Here is a 12188-nt window from a genome sequence, read left to right on the forward strand (position 1 = left end):
ACAAATGTAAAAGTTAGACTCATTGGTTATCCATTGGTTACTTATGGTTCTTATCCATATTTGACCCGTTTTTAAAAAGTTCATTATCCAACCCATTTTTTAGTGGATAATATGGGTGGTTAACTATTTTCTTTGAACCATTTTGCTACCCCTAGGTATGAGCCTACATGTATCTTTTCCTATCTTTTGTATTTAAGTGAAAAAGAAGTGTCTGTGCAAAAAAGAGAGAAAGAAATGGTCCACAAGTAGGGAGAGTTACATGTCAGGGAAGACAATCCCACAAGCTACTTGTTTAATGGTTCCTTGACAGGATAGACTACAATATCAACAAAGCTGCCAAAGTTTTCACAAGTACTAATGGACTGTCTGTTCTTGGCTTCCAATACTTACACAAAAATGCAATGGCATACTAGTCTGAGCCACTTGAAGATTGCCTCCTATCCACTTGACACCAAAACCAAGCAAATAAATGATCTAAGCTACTAGTAAACATCCATGTTCCTTCTTGGTATCTTTCTACAGTTCCTATTGTCTCTACTTCTGGGTCCTACCCTATCCAAATAATGCACAGTCCAAACTTTTCAAAAAATAAATAAGAAAATGTAATCTCACTTTACCACATTTCGTACCTTGTATATGGTGATGATATGAGTTGAGCTTAAGTGAAGATGTGAGGATTCATTACGCCGATCTCCCACTTGTTTGGGATTGAGACGTTGTTAAAGTACCACATTTCAACACCTACATAAACATATAATTTTATGTCTTGTAAGGATAAATATATAAAAAAAAATGCTTGATTCTCACTTTCCTTGATGCATCCATTGAAAGCAGGATAAAATAGGAGTACAAGGTATGAATCCTTAATAATTGTAGAAACTTTGATAGAGATTGAAATATACCTTTGTTGGAGGCTTGAATCCAACACTTGTACCAAGTCCAAATTAGTCACTAGCAGTATGCCAGAGCATGTTGAGATCTGAAATTAAAAAGTAAGAACAAGAACTTGGGCAAAACAAATCATTTTTTTCATTCCCATTGAGCAATTTTAGAAATTGGATACAAAGAGCTTGAATGATCCAGTAAGTTGTTTTTTTCACAATTGGTGATACAATTCCTATCATTGAAATTTGAAGAGAAAAGCTACACCTTTCCAAAACCATATCATATAACACTATTATTGGTACATACAACACACCACCTTTACATCAAACATTTCCTAGTCTATATGTTGCATCTGTCATATCCTGAGAACCAAGAAGATGGCTCTCCTAAATTTGTCAAGTCCTCTTCTCTATTGTAGATTGACTTGAATTCTTCTGTCCACTGCTTATCACCGTTGTTATTCACCTCCCCTACTTCATATGTTGCTGTCACGGAATTATCGTATATGGCTTCTGATCTTTCTTTAGGTTGAGATGATACTTCAAGTAACTGATTCAAATTGTTGATCTCCCTTTCATGTTTCTTCTTCAGTTTATCAATCTGTTTGTAAGCCGCGTTAGCTTCTTGCTCTGCTTCAATGGCTCGTTTCTGCATAACATTAAAACTTATTAGATAACTCTGGCCAAAAGTACATATCCAAGCAAGAGTAACGTGCTTCAGGGCAACCAAATAACGACATATAAGCTGTTTCAATTTCTCATGATATACATCATGAAAAAGCAAGGTTCAAAATATTTGTCATAGAAAAATCACATTCAACGTGATTAAATATTGTAACACCAGTAGCTCAAGCTAACATAGCCAATCTCTTCAGTGGATGCACTACATCATTCACTGTCAATGAGCAGACACTTCCTTCTGGAGAACCAAGTAATCAAACATAAAACAGATCCAAATGCTTATCTGACATAGCTGTAATATATTCAAGAAAAGCACGGAAAGATATAAATACTGTAAAAAGAGTTTGTAAGAGATCAAACAATAAAAACATTCTATGTAATCAGATGAAATGTCAAGTTACGTATTGATTGAAAACCTTTGGAGCATTTTCCCATCCATAATCTTAACAACAGAATTCCTACAAATGAAGATCTAACAAATGCAGCCTAACGGAAAAGAAAAAACAAAAAGGACACATAAGCTTCTTCTGAAACGTGATGTCAGCTCAAGAAAATCATGTATCCTGCGTCGAAAAGTAAATCAAGAAGGTAATATGTGTATTAAAATACTAAACTTTAAATAGAGCTAGTTGGGATCGGCTTATGAATCATCTGTATTCATTTTGCCCTGTTTGGGCTCTCATTCATTTAATACAACCTAATTGTCTTTAAAGAAAAATTGGCAATCCTCTAAATTTGGCACTAGTTTGACTAGCACTGTGGGATGTCACAATCTGTAGTAGTAGTTCAAGAAAATCCTGTATCCTGTGTCGAAATGTAAATCAAGAAGGTAATATGTGTATTAAAATACTAAACTTTAAATAGAGCTAGTTGGGATCGGCTTTTGCCCTGTTTGGGCTCTCATTCATTTAATACAAACTAATTGTCTTTAAAGAAAAATTGGCAATCCTCTAAATTTGGCACTAGTTTGACTAGCACTGTGGGATGTCACAATCTGTAGTAGTAGTTCATCAAATTGTTTAATTCTAAAATAACAGCATACTCTTTATTTGATATGATCCCACTGTACTTATCTATTTACATAGAGATTTATCAACTTTATTTCAACTCTCTAACAATCCTGATCTATTTGAAATGCTTAGGTTCTCTACATCTCTAACTAGACTACAGAAACTCCTAAAGTAAGCTTAAAAACAGCTAAACTAATCCAACTAGCTGGTATCACCTATATGGATCCGTTTATTCCCTTTTTTCATGTTCTTAGCTTATTTATACTTTGTAAAGAAAAATGAATAGACAAACAAATCAATACTACACATTACACGTCATTCAATAAGATGTGACATTGGTCACAGATTACGTGGCACATAGTAAAAAGTCAAATAAGCATGCCAAAATCTGAAGAACGAAGAAGAGTGGCATCTGTTCAGATAAGACAATAAGAAAATTTTCATTATTATGGGAAGAAAGCAGTAAGATTATATGAGAAAGGTTTCCTTGTTACGAGACAAAAGCAGGATCTCTCTATATGTCTCTAATCCTGGTTGCAATGATGTTAGTTCAAATACTCGTTAACCTCACCTACATGACGAGCCTTGAATTACAGGGATACAATTACGCAAAAGCATTCAAAACGCGAGACTCTTTATGTAGAAAATTAGAAAAAGAAAGTAAAAGAAAAGGATTGGAGCAGAGGTGGAGAGAGAGACGTATAGGATACATAATGATGCAAGGAGTAGCATAATGAGTAGTTGACTGTAAACGACCTGGAAAGCAAGCCATACTGCTGCAATGATGAGAAAATACATGCTGATAAAATAAAGTGCAACTACGAAATGAATGATTCCAAAAACTCACCTCAGCGGCTGCAATAGCTTCTTCTGCCTCTTTAAGCCGCACAAGCAATTCACCAGCCGCTTGTACAGCTTCAGCAGTATCCCTCAGTTGAGCCTGAAGCCCCTTATTTTCTTCTCTAAAAATTCGCCTCTCCTTTTCCCTTTCGACTTTTAGAGCTGAAATTTCTGCAGCAAGAGCATTGATAAATTTGGATTCAGCACCCCTGACTCCTGCCTTTGCAGCTGCTTTCTTGACATCCTCTACACCATCTTGGATCTTCCTATGCCTGATAAGCAATTGCATATGTTTCTCCTCGAGTTCAGCATACTGTTCAAGCATGCGTGCATGTCCCTGCATTGCCATCTGCATTGCTTCTTTTAGCTCTTCCGAGCACTTCTTCTCCAAATCTAGTTCTTGTTTATGCTTTTCCGCCATGCTGCGGCTAGCATCTAAGTCTAACCTCAATTCTTCTACAAGAGAAATCCACTTACTTTCTGTTTCAGCCCATTGAATCCTCTCTCTTTCAAGTCTCTGTTCAGCACTCGCCTCAGTTGACTCTGGAATAGTGGATAAAGGCGAAGGCTCACTTGACTCAGATGGATAAGTTAATTGCAGAGGTGAATTTCCTTTCTTGGATGACTTTGGTGAAAAATCTACATAAAACTGGAGCTGGCTTCTCAAATCCTGAATCTCCTCCAGCAAAACTTCCCTCTCACCTAAGTCAAAGAAGTTACGATACCGTTCCAGTTCATCTTGAACTCTTCTTAATTCAATTTTCGCACTTGAAATTTCTGGATGATTTTCATATTTCTCCTTCAGAAGCTGAAAACCATGAGTTAGATATGTATAGCAGGAGGAGAAATTGTAGATATGAATAGCCAAAGTTCAAGTCAGACATATACCTTATGCTCATGAGTGAGTGATAACAGTTCATCCTCCATGAACTCGTCTGTTGGTAGGATTCCATCCATTAAGCTCTCAAGGCGAACAATCTTATCCTCCCGTGTTTGGCCAATAATGGCGTTGCATTCTCGCTCAAGTTTGTATTGTTGAATCTGCCATTGTTTGCAAGACATGTTAAAGATCAGAAGGAAATAATGAAAGTAGAAAGTTGCACAATGGACCAATCAAACCTACCAAGCGGTTGAGTTGCATGATCTCAGAAGTTTGCTTGGCACATATTTCTTCCAGTGCCATCTCTCTCCGTATTGCTCCTGCCAATACCTTTTCTACTGCCTGTAAACAAAGAAAATATTGCACATGAATAAGTACTTTACAGATTACAAAAGCCAAATATTCATAAAATCTTCAAACTTACTTTGGGTACTTGAATCTTGAACTTTCCACAGGACTGTGATCCATCAGCAGGTACCAACTGTGATCCATCAACTGGTACCAACTGCATATTTGAGTCATTTTTGGCATCTTTAGTCTCTTCCTTGGAGTTTCTTGCCTTACATTTACCACACAAAAATATTGAATCTCTAATACTTGTTTGGACGCCCACATCTGCTTTAGCAACTGGTATAATTGCTCTAATATCAGCAGGTTTGCAAGAAAATCTGAATGAGGACCGCCTCAAAGATGTACTTTGGTGATTGCTTATAATTTCAAGTCCCCTATGTAGACTAGCAGCCAAATGCTCAGTCGACGTGAAACAACTTTTACTTCTCTGATTAGGTTGAGAGTTCAAACAAATACTGTTAGAAGGCTTTGCAAAGGACAAATGTGGTGCGTCCAACTTACTCTCTCTAAGATCCTTCTGAGAAGCACTCAGCATCGATGATGTCCTAAGACTTTTCCTACTGCTATTAACTCTTGGTGAAACGCTTGGAGTGGGAGACTTTAAAATGGGAGATTTATCATTTGTGACTATGCTAAGGTCCGTAAAAGCTGCATCACCATCCAAGCATTTAGAAGAGTTTTCAGTAGTTCTTTCATTGTAGTCTTCACATTGCTCTGAGGCTGTTTCTTCTACCAATTCCCTTTTTACTCCTTGATGCAAATTAATGGCCAGCGATGGAAGACACTCTACTTCAATAGGCTCTCGAGAAAGATCACTATCAAGCCTCTTCGACATGGATTTCTTCAAAGCGGCCTCAACATTTTCTTCTTCACAACTTTGATGAATGGATTCTCCAGCCATGGAACAATTATCCAAGGTCCTCACCCCAGCACAATCAATAACTTTGTTTTCAGGTTGGACATGTTCAGATACCTCTTCCTCCATGGTAACGTCTGTATCCTCGGAACCTTCCTCTCTCTTGGCTGTGTTCTCCTTTTCTTCGTCATGTCCTTCAGGAGCAACAACCAAGGAACTCCTGGAAAGAGTTTTTCGCAAGATTCCAATCTCTTTACTTCCTTCTGGTAAGAGACCTAATAGTTCGGCTTCCTCAACAATTTCCATTTCTGTGTCACCATCATCATCTATTGGACGTTTGAGGCTGAATTTCAAAAGATTTAAGCTTCTACGCGCATTCCACCCTGATGAATAATTTCCATTTTGATCTGCTTGAGAGCCGTTGGCCTTCACTCTTATCAGCTCATCCTGTAAAGAGGAAGGAAAATAAGGTGTTCATTCAACCAAGACGCATAAGCAAGGACTACGCTGATCGTTAAGATAGATATTAACAACAAAAGGATTTAAGTGTTTGCCTTTAACTGTCGTATAACTTCCCTCAAGACATTTACATCATCCTGCATTTCCTCATTGACAACTGCCTTATTCTTGATTGCCTTTGCTCGTTGGGCAAATCTCAGGGTACTGAAAGTCTCGCTCTTACAACTGCATTACCAAAAAGAGTAAAAGACCCTAAAAATTATCAACAATAAAATAAAATAAATTGAAATGTAAGCTTTAAGAGAATGAAATACAAATAAGGAAAGTACGTCCTGACTCTACCTCGGGGCCGGAGAAATGGCACATATCATTGCAAGTTTTGCATTTCCACCAAGAGATTCCTGTAACAAAAAAGTCAACTTGGAATCTCTATATGGAATGTGCCGATGCTTTCCTGTTTGGGAAACTTCTGCTAGAATGTTTATCAAGTTCCTGTAGATCTCAAAAAAAAAGTGTAATCAGAACCAAATGTGAAAAATTTAACCTAAAACAAGAAGACAGAAGGAAAAGATGAAAAGTTACAAATTTGACACCCTACGTGAGGCAAATATAGTAATTCTTGAAAACTCTTACATGAAAAGGAAGCTTCTTATTTCACTATGTTGCTATTCTACAAATAAGGGAAACGGTGTTCACGCAATCCTGTATAACTTTGGCAGGAGATAGAAAGGAACAGAAATAGGCAACCCAGTCTCATAATGACTTCTAGTTATAGGAGAAAAAACAGCAACAATGTTACACACAATTTTAGATTTAATAAGATTTATATCATTTACTGGGAACACTATCTGACATCAATGAATATTCATGCACTCGCTCTAGAGGATCCTGCCCATGTTCATTGATAACAGGTCTCAAATGTCCAGATTCCAGGAAGCTACTATTAGACACGGACTTTTCTAGCAACCCCTTTTTGAAGAATGTCTTTCGCTTGAGATTAAAGACAAACTCTTTTCCCTGTCAACAATGTACATAATCGCACCAGGAAAGCAAACAACTACCAGAAAGACAAAAGGATCCCTAGATGGATCAATTCAATGGTGCTGACTCTTTTTGAACCAAAAGATAAAGGAAATTTTCCTATGGTGCCAAGGCCAAGATTGCTGAATGAAGTAAAATTTGTTACATCTTTAAATGGACCAATCCTTTCTTCTTCATTCAATTAGCTAATGAGAAATATGAAATGTGTGTTTATGGACAGTAGATGAAATAGCTAGCTTTTTGAAGGCCAAACCACAGAGAATTTGATCAGCTTAAGAAAATACCCCAGCTGTGATAGGGAGCGATTGATGTTCCCAGCTTCCTTCAGGCGTTCTCCAGCTGCACCAGTTAGCTTTTGCCTTTCTGACCCGGCAAGATCTACGAGATTTATCCTACTTGACTTCAGGCAGCTTAAGCCATCGGCCATCCTCTGAAAATAAAAGTTTATATAAGATCAACAACAAACATTTTCAAATCTCAAATACAACAGACGACTATGAATTATAGCAAGTTTTTCTATGCACCGTCACAGACACCTCAATATGTAAAAGTTCTTTACAACCAAAAATGACAAAGAACAGACCATGCATAATTTAGTCGTTGGTATTTTTAATAGAGATTAGATTTGTTGTAATAAAGAAACGTAAAAGGTCTATAGGATCGTTATAAATCAGATGATAGTCACAAGGACACAAGAAGCTATTACCTTGCATCGTGATTCAACAACACAAGTAAATACACTGTGAGAACGTGAACTCTCAGCGTTTATACTAGTAGCGCCAGTTCTCCTGTTTGACAAGCCCTGCAATATTCATTGAGCAAGTTCCATTAGCTACCTCTAAGTACATCAGGCCATTTTCATAAGGCTACTCCCAAAATACAAGTAAAAGAAGTAGAAGAAAAATAAATTTTGACACTTATCTCAGATGTCACTTGCTACATAACTGACTCTACTTAACAAATACACAGGTTGAAACCTAGAGGATGACGACAAATCAAAATATGTTATCCTCTCCTATTTAATGTGAAGCATAACATTGAAATAGGGAAAAAAAAAGATAACAACAAACTGCAGCCCTAAGCTCTGCCCATAGGAAAAAAAAGTAGATAACAACAAAAGGCAAGATCGTTAAGTTAGGGAAATTAAGACTTTTGCCCTTCCTCTTTTAGGAAATCACAACAATGAAAAACAGTGGAGTAAGAGAATCCCTAAGGCTCTGCCCATTGTTCCAAACTAGAAGATAAGATCAAGTTTCTTTCAAATACATGGACATTTCAATATGTCAAGGAACTGAGGAATAAAAATGTAGTCGTGTTTCATAAAAAAACACACATATCTGTAGCTAAACAGGTTTTTGTTTCTTATCTATTCCATGATAAGGTTTCATAGAATTCCATTTAGTAATCTCATCTTTCAATGGTGGTGCAGCCACCTCACGAACTGCTAACATTTACTGCACAACAGTTGTCGTTTCGTGGTCCTTTTATCTGTAAAAACCTAGACGTGAATGCATTATTCTTCTGTCTAATAAAATGTAATAAAAAAGGCTGCAGTCTGAACCTTCATCAAAAGCTTTGTCACATCCTTCATGGTAGAAACACATTCCTCGGTCAAATTTTCAACATAGACACCAGTCCTCACATCTTCCCTAATCTGAAAAGTGAAGCCAATTAAAGATTATTAATATGAGTTTCTCAGAAATGAGATGATGAATGCAATATCAGTATATGTTGTAGTTTCCTTCTAAATAATCCATCATTATATGTTAGTTCCTTCTACCTGGAGGTTTCGTTGACTAGGATCCAACAAATCAGTGATTTGCTCATTGTATATCTGCAAGTTATGGGACTTAAAGAACTTAGAAGAGTTATGTAATGACCTTTCACATATTGCAAAAGAATCATCCAGATTGCCTAACCTCAAGAAAAGAGCATCTACATTGATACACGAGCTGCTTGTCAGAATGCTTAATTTGCTCCTGAAAAGAAAATGAATTGACAGTCAATACTTATACAACCTACAGTACATCTGGGAAAAAGCAACATTCATATAATAAGAGAGACAGCAGAATATCACCTCCTCAATTCGTTCAAAAAGTCGTTGGAAAACACGTGGTGTCAAGCCTTGTTGATCACTTGCCAAGTTTTCTTCCAACAATGCGTTGGCTGGTCCCCATATTGTATATGTCTTTCCACTACCAGTCTGATTAAGGGGACATGTCAGCAAAAAAAGATTACAGTAGAATATTTGGCATCCTGCAGTTTATATTTAGCATATCGCATAATATGAGGCTAAAGTTACCTGCCCGTAAGCGAATACTGAGCTGTTAAATCCAGCAAGGCAATTTTCAACAAGAGGAGCTCCCACAAGCTGAAATATATCTAGCTGAAAGAGCAATGCAAAAGCAGAACCAATCACATTTAGTTGATATCTCTCACCGAGCACACTAATCAAATTCAAATATATCAAGCGCAAACATAAAAAATAAGGAAGAATCAAGCATGTTTATTTTAAATTTTTATGCATTACTTGTTAAATTTATCTCCTCTACAAGTAAAACATTATGTTTACCTGTGTTGATTGGGTGTCAGCAATAGAGTCAAATGTAAAAGTATGTCCCGATATTGACAAAGAATCATTAGAGACCTTCTGGAGAACAGTTTCACCCTCTTCCTCATCCTTGATTGGTGGCCTCATCCTCACTATAACCTGATTTGCATGGAAAACATTGCAACAAAGTCATTCCAGGATCTACCATAACTACCATAAGCTCTCAGATTAAACTACTTTGCACAAACAAAACAGTAATTTTTTCAGCAAATATGTTCAGTAGGATCAATATTTCGACTAATAAAATTCATCCGTCCATCACATCGAAATATTGGACTCAAATAAAGTACCACACAATTGATGACATTCAGTTTAATCAAAATTTCATCATAAGTAACAAAGAAATTAATTTTCAATTAAAAAAAAAAAAGCAAACAAACTGAAATTCACATTTTCAATAAATTCAGAGCAATTTTTCGTAAATTCACCTCAGATTTAGCAATAAGACTGTTCAATCAAATCGAAAATTCATGAACAAACAGTTAATTTTCAAGAAATTCCTTCACCAGAAACAACATTTCGCGGAAAAGTCAACTAAAATTCATCTATTAAAAAATATCAGATGTAATGACAATTCAGATTAATAAAAAATCATTAAAATCAACAAGGATCAATTAATTTTCAAGCAAAAATAAAACCTGAAATTCACATTTTCAATAAAGTCAGAACAATAAATTTACTAGAAATTACTTTGACGCCAGAGTCAGAAGATCCAGCAGCAACGGTGGCGCCGTTCTCCGATTCAACACTGAGCTTCCGCTTTAAAGGATTGGAATTAGGGTGCCGAGGCGGTAACGGACTCTTCATCTTTAACACACCGGTAACAGCCGGTGAGGAATTCAGATCTGAATTGGGATTAGCATTCTCTTTAGACGACGACTTGTTCTTCCGGTACGGTGGTGGCGTTAGCCATTTCTGCTGCTGCTTCGTAGTAGAGCTAGGGTTTGGACTCGCTGGCGGCATCGCTTCGTGATTCTCCCTTAAGATTGTGCTTCTTGGTTGTTGTACGTTGTGCTTCATCGTTAGTACATGAGAAAAATGGTGGATTTTAGGGATAGGGTTAGACAAGAGAGAAGAGAACGAAAAGAAAAGAAACTAGCCGTTGAAGAAATGATGAGATTTGAATTTGAAATAGGGGAAAGAAGAAGGGGTAAAAAGTGCTGGGAATTATCTAAGCCGTTGATTCTGATCACTCGGTTGAAAATGTAGGATTCGAACCGGAAATGAATATATTAAAAATTGGGGTTTGAAAAGTGATAATTAAAAATGTATTGGATCTAGAAGTGGAAGAAGACAAAAGTTAAAGAGAGCGTCTTTTTAAAGAGGGAAATTTTAGAAAAGGTGCTGTTTGGTTAGATCTTGATGATGGATAGTCAAAATTACATTTATTGTACAACAAGTCAAATACTATGGTTTTATTTTTTAGTTTAAACTATATAATATAGTGACAGTATTTATATAATAACATGTGTTTTATATAATTTGTCATAACAATTAAAATTATACTGATAGTATTATATTTTACATTGACATGGATCGTGTTATACATTTAAAAATCTAATGTTTTAATCCTTTGGCTCTTTATTTAACTTTTGTTGGTGAATGCATACAATTGTTTGATAAAATGTCCTTTTAAGTTTTATACAGAAACCTCATATTTTCGAAAAAAAATTTCATTTTTTTTCGAAATCAGTGTTTGATCATAATTTTTCGAAAGAAGGGAATTTTTTTTTTTTTATGTCCAAACGGGCTATGTGTTAGCATTAGTTCTTTTCATTATTTTGCAAGATTAATCTGTATATCTTTTCTTATTTGTTTTTTTTTTTCCAGGGAAAACCATTTTACATAGAAAACTAACAAACAGAAAGAACAACATAAGAAATGAAACCTTTCCAATTTAACCTGCTTTCAAATTAAAATTGCAATATTGTTAACAAATCAGTCTCAGCCTCAGTAAGGCTAGCAAATTCATCGATCCTATAGTATTGTGGCTATCTGCCAAATCTGGCCACAACTCAAAGACATTCCTTAGCACCATCAGAATGCTACAAATAATTGCTGCCAACCATGTCTGTCATCCACACTTATAATCCCTCAAATAAAGACCAACAGTAACGGCACACAAGTTAAAAATCCCAAAGTCACTAGTCATGACTGGCTTAATTAGCATGAGCAGGGGGCGGATTTAGGGTGGCGGAAGGGTGTTCACCCGAACCCCCTTCGCCAAAATATTACACTGTATATGTTAGTCAAAATCTATTTTTTAACCTCTATATATTATGTTTTGAATCCCCTTGATACAACCCAAAAGTATAGTTTAGTGGTCAAGGGGTTCAAAATCTTTGTAAGGTCCTCGGTTCTATTCTCACTAAACATGACCTTTTGAACTTTTTCCTTTTTTGAACCCTTGGTGGTAATCAACATATGGTTCCTTCGGAGACATCCGATAAAATTGGTAGCATAGCCTCATGCGCAAGGATGACACAAATGGTCCATATTTTAGAAGAAAAAAAGAGAGGAAGAAACATATGTATTAATAGGCCAATGGATTCTTGGCTGTTTACTATCATTCCGA

At 36.3% G+C, this 12188-nt stretch overlaps 1 protein-coding gene across 1 annotated transcript; it reads right to left on the minus strand.

Moving 5' to 3' along the window:
- Positions 1–1006: 1006 nt before the first annotated feature.
- LOC107816432 (kinesin-like protein KIN-12B) lies at positions 1007–10766 on the minus strand. Its single transcript, XM_016642152.2, has 16 exons — positions 10304–10766; positions 9575–9712; positions 9305–9388; positions 9080–9205; positions 8922–8981; positions 8783–8836; positions 8564–8656; positions 7709–7804; positions 7287–7432; positions 6304–6453; positions 6057–6186; positions 4720–5949; positions 4539–4637; positions 4304–4456; positions 3423–4223; positions 1007–1533 (listed from the first exon to the last, which is right to left on the minus strand). Exons 1-16 carry the CDS (start codon positions 10631–10633, stop codon positions 1225–1227), a joined length of 3999 nt encoding a protein of 1332 aa, XP_016497638.1. The 5' UTR covers positions 10634–10766; the 3' UTR covers positions 1007–1224.
- Between the last annotated feature and the right edge of the window lie 1422 nt (positions 10767–12188).

This window comes from Nicotiana tabacum, chromosome 7 (genome assembly GCF_000715075.1).
Source record: "Nicotiana tabacum cultivar K326 chromosome 7, ASM71507v2, whole genome shotgun sequence".
NCBI lineage: Eukaryota > Viridiplantae > Streptophyta > Magnoliopsida > Solanales > Solanaceae > Nicotiana > Nicotiana tabacum.

What these genes read in the sequence shown, in the direction of transcription:
- LOC107816432 (XM_016642152.2), bottom strand. Translation starts at nt 10,633, where the DNA reads ATGAAGCACAACGTACAACAACCAAGAAGCACAATCTTAAGGGAGAAT. An exon ending in TTTTTGAACGAATTGAGGAG is followed by an intron (nt 8,982 to 9,079) that starts GTGATATTCTGC and finishes TTTTCTTTTCAG; the next exon opens with GAGCAAATTAAGCATTCTGA. An exon ending in TCAAGATTCAAGTACCCAAA is followed by an intron (nt 4,638 to 4,719) that starts GTAAGTTTGAAG and finishes CTTTGTTTACAG; the next exon opens with GCAGTAGAAAAGGTATTGGC.